The sequence below is a fragment of the Aedes aegypti genome, chromosome 2, assembly GCF_002204515.2.
Source record: "Aedes aegypti strain LVP_AGWG chromosome 2, AaegL5.0 Primary Assembly, whole genome shotgun sequence".
NCBI classification, from domain to species: Eukaryota; Metazoa; Arthropoda; class Insecta; order Diptera; family Culicidae; genus Aedes; species Aedes aegypti.
The window spans coordinates 329,787,825-329,807,855 of record NC_035108.1 but is presented as its reverse complement, the minus strand read 5'-3'; the positions used below and the strand labels follow the sequence as shown (position 1 = coordinate 329,807,855).

Genomic DNA, 20,031 nt, shown 5'->3' with positions numbered 1-20,031 from the left:
AGTTCTATTCTCACTGAGAAGACGTGTATTTTTTTCGCAAAACTTCACATCAATTTGTCCATATAATCCAATTGAAAAGTATGTGCAATGTTTAGCTTTTCGGTAGTTGTTTAACTTCTACTCGGCTGGTTAGCCGTAAACCACGATTCATAATTAAAAACAAGTACTGAAATGAAAGATTAAGTCCTATTGTGCATACTTGGTGGATCAGATCACAAAAACAAATATAAATTATAACTTAAATTTTATGTGAACATCCATAAAAACAGAATTTTATATAATTTTGGCTACCTGTAGCAAAAAAAAATGTGGCGTTCTGAAACAGATTCAGTTACCCCAAATCAACTAGAAACACATAATTTGATCTTTGAGACACGCAAAAATGTCGATTTGTTGAGCTGTGTTATGAGTGAAATTATGAAAAATAAATCCGCAAGCGCATGTGGGATCCGAATCCACACCTTTTGTACGCTAGATGAGTGCTTTACCATCTAAGCTACTACGCCATTTGGTGACCCAATAACTCAGAAGGTTACACGTTTTGAATTGAAATCCCAACAGTTCACGCAGACCTTTCTCCCAAATCCATCCATCTCATAAATACACACAATATTTATAAATCGCACTCACACATCGCAATTACACTGCGGAACACATTTTTGTTTCCAGCATCAAAATATTTTTTTTTTCTATCTTTATTAACGAGAGTTTTAGCCCTGGGCTAGCTCATCTCGGGACCAACGGCTTTACTTCCCTTCCGAAGGAAGACGTCACTGAATTTTTTAGTGACTATCTCGGGGATGGGATTCGATCCCAGGTTCTCGGCGTGAGAGGCGTGTGTTCTAACCACTACACCAGGTCCGTCCCCAGCATCAAAATATCGCTATTCACTTAATTAAGGGTTGCTGAATCCATTGCCGTTTTCAAAAATATCACAGCACGTCTAGATTTTGAGATATTGGCTGTTGAAAATGCTAAATTTGACTATTTCATTCAACTTGCATGCAAGTTTGCCAGCTTGTAAGGCAATCTTTTTGCTTAATTTGCCACAGAACTCAAACTTTATGTTTATAACAATACTTATCAGCAAAGTTCATGATACTATCGATAGTCAAAAGTTTTTGTTTGTATTTTAAGAAATGTATTGTATTTTGTTATATAAGAGTAACGATTTAATCTGAATTTAATCGTGAAATTTGAACCAAATTATATCTGAAATGAAAGTTGAAGTCCTATTTTGCATGTTTGCTGGGTCAGATTACAAAAAGTTTGGTTAAATATATCTTAAATATCATGTAAATTTCAAGTAAACCCGTGTTTTATACAACTTTGGCGATTTGTAGCTAAAAATTGACACTTGCAGGGACATTTCTGAGAACCTGAAGAACAGTTTGTGCAGCTCAAGTTAGCAGTAGAAACAGTATTTTGGCTGATAAAGCTGTTATTCAGCTTCCAATGTTACATGGGTCGTGGGTTCAAATCCCACCTGAGCATGTGTTTTTTTTTTAAATAATTTCATTCATCTACCTTCATTCATTCATTCATTTGCGTAATTAGTTAATTAGTTTAAACACCATGCGGATTTAATTACTAAACAACTCAATGAGCAATTCACGCCACCTTTGGCACCCATAGTTGGAATTCCAATTTTATGTCCCTTGTACGCCAGCTAGCTATGCAGGTTTGCGTAAAAGCCCAATTTTTATAAATCTTAGGTATTTCTTCACGTGATATGTCTCATATTTCCCTTGGAACATAAAGCAAACATAGTGATATCGCTTAGAGAAAGGATATAGCTTTCATCTGAGACTAAACAAATTTTGGTAGCCATTTTGAATTTGGCCGCCATCTTGAATTTTGTTAGAAAACCCGTTGGACTTCGTGACCGTACTGTTAGGGTTATCAAGCATTTAGCCGCATCGAGGCAAGGAGTGTGGGTTCGATTTCCACTTCAGTCCGGAAAACTTTTTGTCAGGAATGTATTTTGACTGTGCCACTGAGCGTCGCATCCTAGTCCGCTGTCTAGTGTGATGCTTCCATTGAAGGGCAAATCGTCCACTGTAAGCATTAACGTGTCGGTGTCATTATCACACCGCTCGTTTAGAATTCTGAGGTCACCATCAGAAAACTGAAAAAAACTAATTAAGATAGGCTGTAAAGCTGGTATTTACCCCATGAAATGAACGATTTTCTAAATCATGTTCTACGATTTTGGCGTACACAACCCACCAATACTATGGAATCGTTGCAATACTGAGTATTGCAGAACTTTTAAGTTTATCATCACCGAAAACCCAGTGAAAGAAGTTTTCTTAACTAAAATAAAAAAATATTGGTGACTTATGACCGCATATTAAAAGACATTCCCGAAAAACGAATTGAATATTCTTTTCCGAAAAAATACTAATTCTTGCATGAACTGTCTCGCCCTAAAATCCATTGGTAATAAAATGTGTAGTTTGTTGTTGTTGAGCAACAGAATGGATTAACACGGTATTTGGCAATGCTACGATGAAGAGAAAACCTTCCTCTATCTCCCAGTGGTGATAGATTTTAGCTTGGTTTATTCATTTGCTTAAAAACAACGAGCTACATACTTGGTTACCAATGGCTTTTAGGGCGAGATTAAAAATAATGCGAGAATTTCAGGTGATGCTAAACTTTTCAAGGTGCTGCAATACTCAGTATGAGTGTTATAATACGCGATGCATACTTATGATGGGTAGTGTATATGGCGAGCGCAATCAATTAAAACATCATTTTTTGTACAACAGAGAAACAAGTTTTTAATCGTTGATGTTTTCTTCGAGTCGAGTGAAGAACAATAATATTAATTTCAGTGAAACAAATCTGGCGGCCACCTATCATTCTCGGAGGACTGTTGAGGATCATCCGAAGGAATTTATTCTGGGTCCTTTGGAGCCTCAGTTGGTGGGTTTTGGCGCAGCTCTCCCAGATTGGTACACCATATTCAATGACCGGAAGAATGACCTTTTTGTAAACAGCAAGCTTGTACTTCATAGACAAGGTTGACTTTCGGTTGATCAGTGGGTAAAGTGCTTTAAGGTGAAACATCTTGGAATCCAAAGATGGCCGTCACAATGGCTGACTTGTGCCCCCACTCACGTTTTCGAAGGCACAAAACTGGAGAAATAGTTGTCAAACATTTCTGATCTTCCTATTTTAAGCTTTCTGCTAGTGCACAAAGCCAAAATAAAAAGTTCACTGTTTGTAAGGAAGATGCAGCTGTGGAGCATTATTCAATTAAAGGTTGTCAATATTTGGAAAAGGGTTATTAGAGCCCTCCGAAGTTTGGCAATGCAATTCAAACAGGGTAATAAACTTTATAAAACGAGTTGAGCCTAGTTGGGATAACGTGCTCCATCAACCATTGTCCACCACATCTCAATTGTGAGAGGATATTTGATGAGCACAAAATTAAATATGAGTCATACCACAATATTCCTAATTATTGGACGCAGTGGGTAGAAGGCTCTACAGACAAGGAAAAAAAAGGAAGATAATAAGATGCAATCAAATAATCAATGAATGCAATATTAAATGGTAGCAGGCTTTGAGAAATGTGAACATGGAAACAGACATACAAACAACCTTTCAGTTATTGCTCTAATTTAGGATCGCATAGTCGCCTGTCAATTTACTACAATGGCGTAGTTGGTAGATCGAAGTTTAATAAAAATAGAAAATATCTATCAAAAATGGGTTTTCTGATAGGCAAAGACAGAAATCCCATAAAATGACTAGAATAAGTAGTCTCCGACGGACATGGTCGGAGATGAAATGACGCATTCTGAAAAAAAGGCAGAAATTCGTAGAAAGAATGGTCTCTGATGGACAAAGACAGAGTACCGAGAACTGGATTCTGACGGAAATGGGCAGAAATCCACAACAAAACTGGCCTCTCAGTAGACAGAGTGCGTCTACGGGCAAAAATCAAGGTAAAGGCCCATAATTTTGTTGAGCGATTGAAGAAGATGTAACCCAGAATCGATAGAAATGACTGCAATCCCGAGAGAAAATAGTAGTTGTTCGACTTTCATGTTTATTGATGAAATATTGCTAATTGATATGAAATAATGTTGGTATAAAGTTAGTTTGATAAACCAATGAAGGCATACACTTCTAGCAGCGAAATAGAAGTTGAAGAAGCAATCAGTGTTAATTTGTTCGTATCTCTGACAGACTAGGTCTACGTTGTGTGTGAAATCTCGTAACTTCTGGGTATCATTATAGTTCTATAGCTGTTCTGACCTTTGGACTTAATTCAGTTGTTCACACAGATCTCACATTAGCTATGTTTTCGTTGGCTGTTCATTCATAGACCGGAACAACGTTATTTACATAAGAGATAAATCATTTATGAACATTTAACTGCTTTCGATAAAAGTCAATACTGACCTTTGCAAACACTATCGATTGGTAATAAGCAGTAAGTCCAAATATGGACATGCCGGAAATTTTTTGCGAAGAAAATATTATCAATGCAGAATGATTTCGATAAACCAAAGATTTTTGAAACAGAAGGCTTATGTTGAAGATAGTAAAATTATACCTAAAAGAAATGTGCACCCTTGAAAGCATGATATTTGCCATTATTAATGGAGTTTAATGCACAGACAAAGGCATTTCATTGTGTATAGTTAGTGGCCCTAACTTAGGGCTGATGATTTATATTTGCTTTAAGATGTCCAATTTTAGTTGAATCCTGATCACATTGATGCTCTGTGTTAGAGGTGGTCTTGTGAAATTAGTAAATATAAAGGCCTTGTAAACGAAGAATGAGGTCGACACCACTTTTTGCTTTGTGCTACCATATACACCAATAAATCGGTGCTCCAACGAGCGAATGGAAACGAAACGAATTGATGCTTTTCTATGCCATTTGTGCAACAAATTTATCTAACTTATACAATCAACAAGCCAGAGCGTTAATGATTAACGGGTCGTAATGATTGATTAAGTGATTAATGATTAAATTCAATTTTATCATGATTAATGATTATGATTTTTGATTAAATTTTTTCAAGTCATGATTAATGATTGTGATTGATTTTTAAGCCAGAGTATGATTAATGATTATGATTAATGATTAAATGACAATTTTAGATGATTAATGATTATGAATAATGATTAAACTCAGTACGATTAGTGATTATGATTAACCCTTAGGGGAAGTGGTGGTGAAATGAACACCGTGCCTTTTACCGAGAAAAAATAAATTTCGATGAATTTGTATCACGCACGGACGATTTAGAGCATAAATCTGCGTGTTCAAGTTGATACGTAGGTCAATTGAAGTAAAAATATCAACGAAAACTAAGATTTTAGAAAACCACGTTTGAAAATTAGAAATGACATAACTTTTAGCTCAGAAGACTTAAGGTTTTTCGGTGGAGCAATGAAAATTTTCAGAAATATTTGTTTTGCTCACGTTTTTTGCGTGGTGTTCATTTTACCACCAATCGCTGTTCATTTTACCCACATAGTGCAGGTAAAATGAACATTTGCATCGCTTTTTGATAGCGATGAAAATATGTGAAAATTTAGTTATTTTAGTCTGAATCCATGTCGCTGCTATAGATTACATCCCTATTTCTGATGTTGTGCGATAGAACTATACAAATTCCTCGTTTTTCTATCAGAAACAAGATGATTTCCTTAAGGTGTTTATTTTACCACCCCTTCCCCTACATTCCTAATGTCAAATTTGATAAAATTTTCAATTTCAAGACAATAGTTTTTATTTCAATTATCATTTATCGTAATTAGATAGGGAAATTTTTCATTCTTAGACCTGCTTTGTTATATGATGATCAATTTTGCCCCAGAGTGTGATTTTAATTTTTTGATATGATAATGTTTAGTTTTACGAAAGTTTTTCAAAATTATGCTTTTCAATCATCTTCTTACGAAATTCCGTAAATATCAGGATTGCTGTTTGTCTTTGAAACTGCCGATATCGATTTGTAAATTACGATAGTTCCGAATTCAATTCCGGGGTGTACTGGAGTAGCCCTATAAGAGTCAGAAGACACTTTCATATTGAGTCCCAAAAGTTATTAACGATTAATCAAGCTTCATTGTTTTTCAGACTGAGTCTAAAGAAGGATGGTTCAAGCGCAGAGCGTTAAGTTAATCATGATTGAAAAATTGATGATTGAACGAAAAATCATGATGAGAGCTATTTGATTCAGATTTTTTTTAATCATAAGTGTACCGATAAATTTTAAAGAGTGTGATGCATTCGTTGCATACTTAAAGGTTTTTTGGGCATCTCATATCATTTAATTATTGTTTTTATGAGTAATCTTTGATTAATCAGTAATCATTCAATAACGGATGATTAAATGCCCGAAAATATGCACTAAACGACTTGAAGTGTGCAACCAGTGGATTATATACTATACTACTACTAGATAATGATGAATATTACTCATGATTAACAAACAATCCTATTTATAAATCTTTAGAACTCCGTTATGGCAAATTAATCACAGTTTTCAATCATAAATCGTGATTAATTGCTCTGGATCAAGAGCAAGTATCCTGGAGGTAGTGGTCAATATATTGGCTCTGTGAAGCGTAGCTTGTGACATATCCAATTTCATGAATTATTTAGTTTTAAACGGTAGTTTCAAGCGTTATTCATAAACTTGAACATATGCCGGGTTGTTAAGGATTGTCGATTTCCCGGGAAAGTATTTTAAATATTGGTGTTGAAAAAATCATTAGTAAAGCGAGAAAACCCCGGTAAACTCTAATATACTGCTTATCTTGTTATTATATTATTATTATTATACATATAAAAGTTTAATGGTATTTGCTCGCCTTCCTAGTGATTTTGAGTATTCTTTTTGTAAAGCGAAATGTTCAAATTCAATAAGTTGTTTATTCATACTCCAAAAATTCCTCCAAAATGAAAGTGAAGCACTATATTGGAAGTTCTGAAACCTAGCTTTCCATATATCAAACTTCATGAATTTTGCAAACCAAGCCATTGAATTCATTCTCAAGGGAATTATTGAAGTATTAGGTATTATATTTTTCGGAAGAATTGGCTTGTTTAGGAGCATCCAGTTTTTTATATTTTCTGAATCTACATTAAAGTTTGAACCAGAACCCAAAATTTCAAAATTGTCCGTGCCCTGAAAGTATTTTAATTACGCGTTCGATGTAAGTATGGAAATCGCTTTTGAATTACCTCAGGCAAATTTAACTTCGAGCGAGCTGTCATTGTTTAAATTGAAATGTCTTTGAGTCTGCGGGTTGAAATCTTTTTCGATATAATTAATATGCTTAGAAAATGTGATCTTTCGAACAGTATTTAATCACTTAACAACCAAATTCTTGGAGAAATATTTGGCAAAATCAGTTCGAACATTTGCTAGGAATTTTCTAACGAGATCTTTATGAAAAACTGGAAAAATATTATTTCAAACGATGTTTTAAAAATGTTCGCCCTTCCTTGATTTGAATCTAAATTTCAGTAAAAACGGTTTACGATTAAAAGTTTGCTGTAACAAAGTTCATAAGATTTTATATCAGATTTATTGCTAAACAAGGGAAAAATTCATCATTATGTAATGCATAACTTGTTTGTTGCATACTTCAAGGCGTTTACAGCATACTTTTGGGCATTTAATCATTAGCTTTTGAATGATTAACCATTAATCAATGATTATTAATAAAAGTAATAATTAAATGGCATCTTCCAAAGGCACTGTCCACAAATCACGTAATGCTCGAAGGGGGAGGGGGTAGGCTCATACGGTGGGACTCAAACAAAATTTTGAAAATGTTCATACAAAAAGCATTACTAAAAGGGGAGGGCTTTCCCCAGGGTTAAAACTCAATTTTTAGCGCTACGTAAATAGCAATCATTCATGTAGAATGGTACCACTCACAAGCTTCCAACCGCGTCTTCGGATTCGGATCATATACAACTAAGAAATGCACCGTTTTACATGGAGGAAATATTAAAGGGTCTTTTTTAGTATTATGATAACGTCTTCGGATACAAAGCTAAGCCATACTGTACTTGGTTGGATTTGGACGTTCCTTGGGCATAAACTCTCATTGTTTGTGTCACAAGATATAACAAATGCAAAATTTATTTATACATTAGAAGGCAATGTTGTAAAATTTGTTAAATTTTGTTCAATGATTGATTGATAATTGATTAAATGTTTGACTGATGATTAAGATTATGATTACTGAATAAAATTAGCGATCTTTATGATTATGATTAATGATTAATGATTAAAACATAATATTTCAATGATTATGATTAGTGATTAATGATTAACTCTTGAATTTTTGTGATTAATGATTAACATTTTTGATTAATCATAATCATTAATCATTAATCATGATTAAATTTATGATTAATCATTAACGCTCCGCAACAAGCCTTTAATCGCGTCTCTCGCATTGTAGAACTCCAGGAGATAAAGAGTGGCTCTACAACATCATTTATTTTATTATATTGATAGCAGTTCTGGTTATCGATGCTGTTTCGCTTCAGGATTCAAGTGGTCATAATTGTTCACCCAAAAAGCTCTTGCCGTGTCTTTGGTGGAAACGTAACGGACCAAAATTATCAAAAATTGTAATGCAAAAAAAGGCTGACTTTTAATTAGATAGGAGTTTGAAAGTAACGCAAGAGTCTTTCAAATAATCTTCAACTGTTAACAAACATTCTGTGTCTTATGTATTGTACAATGAAGGAAATATGAATATTTCTTAACAAATGCTCTCCTTATTTAGTATCTACTCTAGAATCAACTTGCAATGAAGCATTCATTAATGTTATGTAATCCTGCATGACGAAATAAAATTATACTTATCCTAAATGCTTTTCATATTTTAGAATTAAAGTGAAACTGCAAAGCATTCGTGATATCGATAGAAAGGGTTATTACTTCACAGTTATTGAATAAGAACAAGATAACTTTTAAAATGCCAGAAAGGTAGGCTTTCGGTCAAATTAGTATGATGATATAATGCTAGTGGTTACTTCTGTATTTTCCGTGAATATTTTGTTAAATAAAAAATCAGGTGAGTGCGCAAGAACTCTTTTTTATGATCTATGAAATGTCGATCAAATTGACAATGATGTCACTAATTTTGGCTGTATGTCAAATTTTGAGTTACGGAGATATCCATTAATAATTCAAAATGTTAATGGGCTACCAAATAAAAGATCAAATCACGAGTTGAGTAATCCATTGAAATTAGATTATTGAAACCGTATTTAGTGCATACATCATTAATAAAAAAAAGAAATGACACATTTAATTCAATAAAACAAAGAGTAGATAGAGAGGATGCAGGATGTATGCAATTCAAGTCATTGAATATTAAAAGAATAAATTAAGCTCAAAATTTGTAAAAATAATCAATAATAAGGTCACATTGAAAATCGTCCACCTTGCCGTTATGCATGATTTTTGGGGTAATATTATAAAGTTTTCATTCATATCAATTCTTTAACTCGCGCACACACATACATTCAAGCACGATCTGCTATGCAAGAATAAAAAAGGTTAAGTTTTTTAGAGTATTTCCATTAAAATGGGACGAAATAAACAGACATCATCAGATATAAGAAAACTTGTGATAAAACTACCGTCGATGGGGGTGACAATGGGTCTGGGGGGTGAGATTGGGTCAAAACGGAAAAATATGATTTATGAAATATTTCAGCTAATAACGGTGATATTACTAAAATTAATAATTAATATGTTAGGGAACATATTATTACACGTAATTCATCACAATATACATTTTTAGAAATAGTAGTTTTTGTTTACTATATCAATAAACTTGTATCTTCTTCTTCTTCTTTCTGGCGTTACGTCCCAACTGGGACAAAGCCTGCTTCTCAGCTTAGTGTTCTTATGAGCACTTCCACAGTTATTAACTGAGAGCTTTCTATGCCAATTGACCATTTTTGCATGTGTATATCGTGTGGCAGGTACGAAGATACTCTATGCCCTGGGAATCGAGAAAATTTCCAACCCGAAAAGATCCTCGACCAGCGGGATTTGAACCCACGACCCTCAGCATGGTCATGCTGAATAGCTGCGCGTTTACCGCTACGGCTATCTGGGCCCTGAAATTAGATAAAATTTGCAACATAAAATTTATCCTGTGCAAAGTATCACGCATGTACTTTAACCTCTACCGTTATATTAGTAGAAGGTTTAAAGTCTTTTCATTACACTTCACACGTATTTTCCGGAATCTATTTGATTTTTCAACAAAAATTTTATTTTTTTTTGGTACGGTGTCTAAAACATAAAAAATGGGGGTGAGATTGGGTCAAGCAAGAACGACAGTACATGAAATTGCAAGTCCACTTTTTTGACATTTTACGGTGCCGGTAGTTTTATTTTTCATTAAGATGTGTTTATTCTTTCTGAATACAGCATCTCTGAAACATCAAACTAGTCTACTTGATGATTCCGTACATTGAATAACAATGCAACGCATTTTGACAACTTCTCAATCCAGCAACTGTGTTTCGTGCGCAGCAACATCGTAAAATTTTATCAAATGGATTGTTTTTTTTTTTTTAATTTAATTATTTATCAGTGTTTTCATATTATAGAAACATCTCCTGGAAGTACAAATGAGTTGGAACACTGAAATATCGTGATTATGACGTCAACATCTGCCTGAAATGTATTTATCGTGGAATGTCGCTCCGAAATTTAACTATTTGCGAAGAATTAAAATAATCACTGTTTCAGTACACCTTTGGGGAAACTGAATAGGCTTCATGACAATGGGGATGAGACTTTGAAGACATTTCGAGGGAAAAAAATAGAAAATTTATGTAAACTTGACGATGAATGTTGTGTTTACATATTTTTTCTCATAGCTCTCAATTTTTTGGTATAATCGTTCTTTTAAGTGGGTTTATCATACTTGTGATACATCTTAGATGTCTTTTCATCTTGTTTGCATCGTATTTCATCAATATTCTTCAGCTGTGAATGGTTTTGCAACCATATTATCAAAAACAAGTTATTTCAATTACAGTGACCCAATGTCACCCCCTCTATGGGGTGAGATTGGGTCATTTTTCATTCACTTGTGGTGCCGCTGTGAGTAAATATTTTCCTTTAATGTTTTGAACAGTTGTTAATGTACCATCAAAGTACATACACACCAAATTTGAAGTTTATTGGAGATAAATTGCGATAGTTATTCAATAAATAATTCGTACACATCCCTTTTTGACCCATTGCACTATGGTCCAGGAATCGGTTTTACGCGGAAAGATGCATTTTGAGCTTTAGAATGAAACATTAGACAAAAACGGTCTTCTACAAAGTTGTTTGTATTTGTAAGGTCCTTTGTTTGGTGTTATTTAAAATTAGGGTGGACCACATTTTCATAGAAATTGTGTAACTAACTTTCTTATTTGTAGAAATTATACTATACATGCTTCAGCAAAGTTGTAGACCATTCAATTTCAAGCAACTTTGTCAAATAAAGTTTTTTTATATCTCTTAAATTGACCGATTTAGAGCTATTTTACTACGGTGACATAGGGTGGTCCGAACAAAATTGGTTTTCTGGCTCTAGAGTTTTCAATTCAAATTTCTCATCAAAGTAGTCTATGAAACACTTTTAGAGCTTTGAAAAATGCGTAGTTTGGTGAGTGAAGAAACTCGCTATCTCTTTCCGTTTGGGAGTTATTATTGTTTTTCTCTCAAAAACATGCCTACTTCGATTGTGAATATTTCTGATTGGGGCAAACATAAAAAAATATCTTTTGAAGGCATTTAAAAGACAAAATTGTAAATTACATAAAAAATTACAGATGTGTTATTTTTGTAACTCTAATAAAACACCTTGAAAATCTTTTTTTTTTACCACAAAAACTTCAATAACTTTTGAACTAAAATAGATATCAGCAATATTTTTGCACGAAAATTTGCGTTTTGTTAAGTTCTAAAAGTCGTTCATAGACGACTTTGACGAGAAACTAATATTAAAAACACTAGAATTGAATAACTGATTTTTGTTGGACCACCCTTTGATGAATAGGAAAAATAGCTCTAGATTGGTCAAATTTTGAGCTACAGAAAAACTTTTTTGGCAAAGTTGGTCAAAATTCCAAGTTCTACCGCTTTGCCTAAGAGTATATACCAGTATTTTTGCAAATAAAAAAGTTGATTATATGATTTGTGTGAAATTGTGGACCACCCTAGTTTTGAATGACTCAGTATGAAAGCCTACATTTTTATGAACAATTTTGTAGAAGATCATTTTTGTCTAAAATTTTATTTTCATGCTCAAAATGCAAAATAATAAAGAAATACATACTATGAAAATCTTCAAAATAGTTTTAAAGCCCTATCTTTCTCATTTCAGATTTCTCGTCAAAGCGGTCTATGAACGACTTTTAGAACTTAACAAAACGCAAATTTCCATGCAAAAAGATTGATGATATCTTTTTTAGTTCAAAAGTTATTAAAGTTTTTCTGCTTAAAATCATTTGTTTTTAAGGGCATTTTATTAGAGTTACAAAAATAACACATTTGTAATTTTTTGATATAATATGCAATTTTATTTTGTCTTTTGAATGCCGTCAGAAGATATTTTTTATGTTTGCCCCAATCAAAAATATTCACAATCAAAGTAGGCATGTTTTTGAGAGAAAAACAACAATAACTCCCAAACGGAAAGAGATAACGAGTTTCTTCACTCACCAAACTACGCATATTTCAAAGTTCTAAAAGTGTTTCATAGACTACTTTGATGAGAAATTTGAATTGAAAACTCTAGAGCCAGAAAACCAATTTTGTTCGGACCACCCTATGTCACCGTAGTAAAATAGCTCTAAATCGGTCAATTTAAGAGATATAAAAATTTTTTTTTGACAAAGTTGCTTGAAATTGAATGGTCTACAACTTTGCTGAAGCATGTATAGTATAATTTCTACAAATAAGAAAGTTAGTTACACAATTTCTATGAAAATGTGGTCCACCCTAATTTTCAATAACACCAAACAAAGGACCTTACAAATACAAACAACTTTGTAGAAGACCGTTTTTGTCTAATGTTTCATTCTAAAGCTCAAAATTCATCTTTCCGCGTAAAACTGATTCCTGGACCACTGTGCATTGTCACCCCCAACGACGGTACTCAAAAATGGCAAAAATCAACTGAAAATCACCAAATTTGTTGGTGTAGGGGAACTGTGAGTAATATGAACAGGTTTGTGTTTTACGGTAATTATGCTATATATCTATGCAAACAATTGCACCATCCTGAATCCTCAGACTAAGGAACTATTTCGACAACTCTAGCGCAATCTAGAACTGTCACAAGCTGGAAAATTAAACGAAAACAAAGTACGCCTCTCCGTTTTCTCATGTGATGTAAATTTTCACTCCTGGAATTTAAGGTTTTTATGACTAAAACCATCAAAAATCCTGCATGATGAAATGATGATCATATCTCTCAAGTATTTATGATAAATAGACGGAAATTGGAAGTATTATTATGTTCTAGTTTTGTGGAACAAATGATGTGAATATGTTGATTCTTTGGGGGTAAAATGAACCACTCAAGCTGGGGGTAATATGAACACCATTGCAGGGTGAATACTACTGGATTTTATTTCAGATGCCAAGAGTTTTCTGGAGAAAATACAAAGACTTACATGGACAGCCATCCAAATGGTCGCGGCTAAACGTTTCATCGATTCCGGATTGTCCGTGAGATATGCATTGGACATGCACCAGATGCCGAGCATCATGCCGCAACCCGTTCAATTTCAAAGGTGTTCATTTTACCTTCACTACATGTTCATTTTACCCCCAGTATATGTTCATATTACCCCCATTGTATGTTCATTTTACCCCCAAGTATATGTTCATATTAACCCCGTCACATGTTCATTTTACCCACATGTTTGGAACATTGACTCTGTGGAAAGAAATTTTCAAAATTATAATAATGTTGATAAAATTCTAATTCCATCACAATTTTTCAACTTGTTACATTGCATAAACATCCTTCTTCAATTCTAAGCAATTGAAAAAGAATCTGACAGCTTCATAAGCAAGAAAACATGAAAATTGCTTAGGGTGTTCATTTTACCCCCTGTTCCCCTATTACCGTATAGAGTATAATAAATCGCTACAAAATTAAGCATTGAAGAAAAATCAAACCCAAAACATCGTTGAAGAAAATTATCAATGGAGCGGTTGAGCGTTAGCTTCTTCGCCAGGTTGATGCTGACCCCAAGATAAGTGCACCGAAACTCGCAATTGAAGCGAAAAAGTATCTCAGGAAGCAGGTATCCCAGAAAAAGTATCTCATAAAGCCAAAAACTATGCGTAGAGTGCTTCGAAAACATAACGTTTCATGGCCGAGTTGCAAGTCGGAAGACGTTTGTATCACCGAAGTACGTGAAATGTCGTATGGAGTTTACAGAAACACACGTTGGAAAGGATTTGGAAGCACTTACTATGCACAGATGAGAGCAAGTTTAATATTTTCGGATCTGACGGCAGGGTTATAGTTTGCCGGAAACCGAATGACGACCTGAAAATGAAAAATCTTTGTGAAACTGATAAGCATGGTAGTAGTTCCGTGATAGTTTGAGGCTTCATACCAGCATCTGATGTTAGTAACTGGCACTTTATCGACGGGATCATGGCTCAATACGTCTATCTTGATTCATTGAAGAAAAATCGAAAGCCTAGCGTAAAAAATGGCTTTTAATTTACCTATCTACCTTATCAAAAAAAAATGGGCATTACATCTACCAGGATAAACATTTGCAACATACAGCGGCAAAACCGAAAGCTTGGTTAAAAAATGCCCATCAATCATCAATGTGCCGAGACATTCTACAAATCTCGACATTATTGAGAACTTGTGGCATCTGTTGGATGTTTAAATCAGGAAACATCAAATAACGAGCAGATATACTTTGAAAAGTGCGCTTACTATCGAGTGGATTAAGATCGCTAAAATTTAAGCTGAGAAACTTGTGCAATCTATGCCAAATCGTCTCAGGAAAGTTTTAAAGAGCAAAGGCTTACCTATTCGATACTAGCTTATGGGTTGACACCTGAAAAAATGGCAATTCTTTTAGATCAACTATTAATTGATATCGGTGGACGATTTTCACTGTGACTTATATTTGAGGTTCAAATTTATTTTATTATTTTTCGATTCCATTTTGTTTTTAATATTTATAAAAACAGTGCCACAATGAAGTAATGGAAATATGCAAATAATTGTATGAATTAGAAAACCGCAGCTTTTTTATGTATAATAATAACAGAACTTTGAAAGGAAAATATGAGGGTGGACGATTTTCACTGTGACTCACTGTAGCTTGCTTCGGGCTGTACGCCGCGATGATCTTGATCTTGATGATCGAAGTTTCGACCAGAACACCAAAGGCCTCGATTACTTGCAGCTGGAAGCTCGGCAGCAGGGTGCAGTTTATGTTGCTCCGCAGAGCAATCGCAACGCCTCCTCCTTCGGGGCAGCACCGGTCAAGCCGCACAAGCCGGAAGTCGGGGATGAAGACGTTAGCTTCCGGCTTGAGGTGTGTCTCCGTGATCACGGCTATATCGATGCCTCCCTGGTCCAGGAAGGCGGACAGCTCTCGGGTTTTGCTCCGTAGGGAGCAAATGTTCAACTGGCGATCTGGGCGATGGCCTCACCGGCAATATTTTGCGAGGAAGGCAAATACCACCGAGTTGGTGGCGTCGATTTGTTCCGACTTGGAACGACAGGCTCGTAGTCGTTGGAATAAGTCCCTGGTGTACTCCAACATTTGCTCCGGTGTGTACAGAGAGCCGTCGTCGGAGGAAGGAGTGCCGGGGCACTGAGTCCAGGATTCCCCCATCCAGGATGGGGCGCATTCTGTACCGGTGGAGTGGCGGTGGCGGCCGCGAGGCGATGCTGAACGGATGGGTCCGGCTGGCGGGACTCCTGCCGGTGAGTTGGTGGAAGCGATAGCAGATTGGGCACCTAGTAGCGGGGCGTTGGAAAGTGCTCCTCAGTCAGTGGTGGGGGTGGTTGGCGCTGGTTTTGCCGTCTATGCTTCTTGGTGGATGCTCGCTGGCGGGTTGCCAGGAACTCCGCTCGTTTGGGACAATTACGGCTGCTGCCCTCGTGGTTGAAACCGCAGTTGGCACACTTCGGTTCGAGGTTTAGGGACAAAATGTCGAAAGACAAAACGTCGAATGCCAAAACGTCGAATACCAAAAAGTCGAATCCCAAAACGTCGAAAGGGACAAAACGTCGAAGAGACAAAACGTCGAAAGTAGCCATATTTCTAGCGAAGGTTTGTTATCAATCTACTGAGGAAAAAATGGTTGCGATGTGGACGGCGTTCGAGACAGCAAAATTTACAATTTTCGTCACAGTAAGCATGGGACAAATTTTCAGCAAAATGTCACTCTTTCATTCATTTCAGACGAGGAAAGGAAGTAAAGCACTTTGGAAAGCAAATTGAAATTGAAGTCTTTCAAATACAGAAGTGATCAAAACAGTCAACCATGATGTTGGGAACCAATCGTGGGTTGAGTTATACCTTCAGCAACGCATTCCGCAGTGTAAAAAATCTTTATTCCCAATGACAATCCTTTTCCAACTCTTCCTTAACAAACACTTCTTATCCAGGCACTAAAACATCCTTCAAACCAAGTATTTTCCTTCGTATAATAAAGTTCAGCAGACACATCCAATTAAACCACTTTATTTTAGTAAAAAATGCCCGCGAATCTTGCCTTCTTTATTGCATGCCTGAAGATTGGATTCTTTCTTACTAATCTTTTGCTGTTGTACAAACTGATCGGTTTTGTCTATCGTTCCGTAAATGTGTTATTGCGCTTTTGTTACTACAGTGTTTGTCTTTGGTTTGGAGTTTGAATGTTTTTTAGCTTATAAATGAGCGTATTACAGTTTTTAAAATTTGGCATGATATTACTTAACATGATAATTTCAATATCCTTATTTCATATGCATGTTTAACTAATTCAAAGTAATGTGAACTCACTACTAGCAACTAACACATAATTTTGGTCAGTTAGTGAATTCTTTATTCTTTTAAAACTTACTCATTCTTTTTCTCGAATAAGCACAATTAAAAATAGATTGATTTTCTTTTCAGAATCACATATATAGACGTCAGGATCTCGAGCAAGTATCTTGTATGTATAGATCAATTAATGGTCGCAGTGGTTTAAATCCCAACAAAAAAAAAAAAAAATCTTGTATGGTCGGTGTTCAGACAGACAGAACCAAGTGCTGTTTAATAATTGCAGAAAAACACACCCCATGTTTTCGAAACATAAAAATATGTTCAATATGTACTGTAATACTGAAACTTACCTGTATCAGAATAACTTCGCATAAATAAGAACTGATGAAGAGCTTGACGTTTTTTTTTGTAATGTAAAAATATCAGCTAGTCCGATCTGTCTGAACACCGACCATATGTACTACTGAATTGAGTTTGAGCTTTGTTTAATTTTTTGTGAAGAGATTTTTTATAGTTTTATCATTTATACAATAGTGAGAAAAAGTCAAGTAAAATAAATTTTCAATTTGAGTTCCCAAGACCAACTAAAAATAACGGTATCATGATTATAACATTGGAAAATATATTTTTCACTTCCTTAGCTGTTTAAAGCATTGTTTAATATTTAAATTTTAAGTTACATTTTATCGATTTTTTCATATTCCTTCAATTAATGTCGAACAGATCAAGATTTTGTCAGACATTCCCTTTTTTTTCTCTCGGAATTTTGTCCCTCTGATGTTTTATCCTTTCGATTTTTTTGCATTCGACATTTTGGCATTCGACATTTTGTCTTTCGACGTTTTGTCCCTTCGACGTTTTGTCCTTTCGACGTTTTGGCATTCGACGTTTTGACATTCGACGTTTTGTCTTTCGACGTTTTGTCACCAAACCTCGGTTCGATACCCTCCATCGGCTGGCATGTCGGCGTTGCGTACGCGTCGGCACATTTGCCACAACGGGGTTTCATGTGGCAGTTCTTCGTCCCGTGACAGAACGCAAAGCAGTTGACGCACTCTCTTTTTCGGGCGGTAGCGCTCCCATTCAACCTTCTCCAGGTGGACCAGGTAAAGGCTGTCCCGATGCCTTTCTCCTTGCACTCGCTGAATGGGGAACACATTCGTCGGCTTCAGTCCAGCCGCCTTCATCTCGTCGACGATTGCCTCTGAGGTGTAATCTAGCAGCCCTCAGATGAGAACCTTCAACGGCTTGCTAGGGATCTTACATCAACCTCGTCGCCAAGTACTTCTTGTACCAGTTGCTTATAGGGGCTTATGGACAAAAGGTCGAAAGACAAAACGTCGGAAGGACAAAAGGTCGAAAGACAAAAGGTCGAAAGGACAAAAGGTCGAAAGTGATTTGCTTGGTGGGAAGTTTTTCCTTCTTTGAAAAAAAGATTTTCGACCTTTTGTCCCTTCGTATTTGTTCTTCGACCTTTTGTCTTTCGACCTTCTGTCCTTTCGACCTTTTGTCTTTTGACCTTCTGTCATAGATTCAAAATATTATTTCGATGAAAATACCTGAAGGTCGTAGACATAAAAGTCAATTTGGACAAATTGAGATGTAAGATTTTGAAAAATAATAGATTCGTTCTGGTGGGCTTCGATCCCACGACCCCCAATACGCTAGACTGGGCGCCTTAACCAACTAAGCCACAGAACGGGTAACGATTCTGCAGCGCAAACGGCCAACCTGAAACCAAAGTCCGTCACGACCCCATTTTCTCCTTCACAACCCTACACCTCCTTCGGCTATCTGAGATGCCCAATTCGACTCTCCTAAGCGTGCCTACGAACAACAGTGAGAGATTTTATTTTTAGCGTCGCACTGTTGCCTTGTTTGTGCCAAACTACTCATAAGCCAACGTTGGCTCAATGAGATGGTTAGTATGGGTCCGGCTTTCGACGTGGTCGTGTTTCGACATATTTGTCCAAATTGACTTTTGTGTCTACGACCTTCAGGTATTTTCAAAACACCGTCGGCTGGTTAAGCCGTAATAGACATGACAACCCTAGTTGAGTGATTATTTCAATGCTTGTTTCGATTTTTCAATTTTCAAATATTTTCAAACTATTGTTTATTTCTAATTATTTTATTGGCACGAATCATTCGACTTCCTTAAAGGCTAGTTAATTTGACTGCCATTATCGGACTGCACCTGCAGGCAGCCAATGCCAGTGACCGCGTTACTCTTTCATCCTTGGACGAAACGCCGCCCGGTGGCGTCGCAATGGTTCCAACATGCAGACACTTTTAAATGTAGTAGTCGATTGGTGCGGTGCAGCAGTCGTGCAATAAAATCGAGCTCATAAATAAAGATGCTATAAAAAGGAAGCCCCCTTCCGCCGAATGACGGACGGCAATATCCCACCAATCTGGCCAGCCAAACCGACCGGCAGAGCGACCTTCCGATGGGAACTTTTTTTTGCCCCCATTTCGTTTATGATCAAAATTCATAGGATCAAAGTTCAGGCGGCTTAGAAGCAGACTGCATCGGGTTCCGTAGTCTCCGGTCGACTGTGTGTGTGGAAATTATTCATGCCATTAAACATTTTTCGGTGGACATTCGTTATCGGAATGGCTCGTTTCGATTGCGGTAGTTGATTCAAAGAAAAAATTTGGTGTTTTATGACTTTAAGGAAGAAATGTTTCTATTCTTTAGAAGACATATGGAATTCAAGATTTTCAAGTGATTCAAGAAATTTGAAACATTATCAATATTTCTGATTCCTGATTTCCGATTTCTGTTTTCCATTTTTTGTTAGTTTTAAATCAGTATGTAAATCTTGAGAACATGGTTGCGATTCGAACTGCATTCAAAAAGTTCAAACTGTCCTTTGATAGCAATCTTCAATCATTGAAAGAATTGAAACTCAGTGAAAAGAGCATGCCCATCAATTCTTCTGAAAGCTCCTTCGTTAGTTTCATACTTTCTCGTTTCG

At 35.9% G+C, this 20,031-nt stretch overlaps 1 protein-coding gene across 1 annotated transcript in view; it reads right to left on the bottom strand.

The window, feature by feature from the left end:
* LOC110675200 (GRB10-interacting GYF protein 2-like) overlaps positions 1 to 13,795 on the bottom strand; it is a 142,905-nt gene extending 129,110 nt beyond the window's left edge. The window contains exon 1 of the mRNA XM_021839613.1: positions 13,703 to 13,795. Coding sequence (XP_021695305.1) covers positions 13,703 to 13,795 — 93 coding nt within the window. The remainder of the gene's footprint in view (positions 1 to 13,702) is intronic.
* Between the last annotated feature and the right edge of the window lie 6,236 nt (positions 13,796 to 20,031).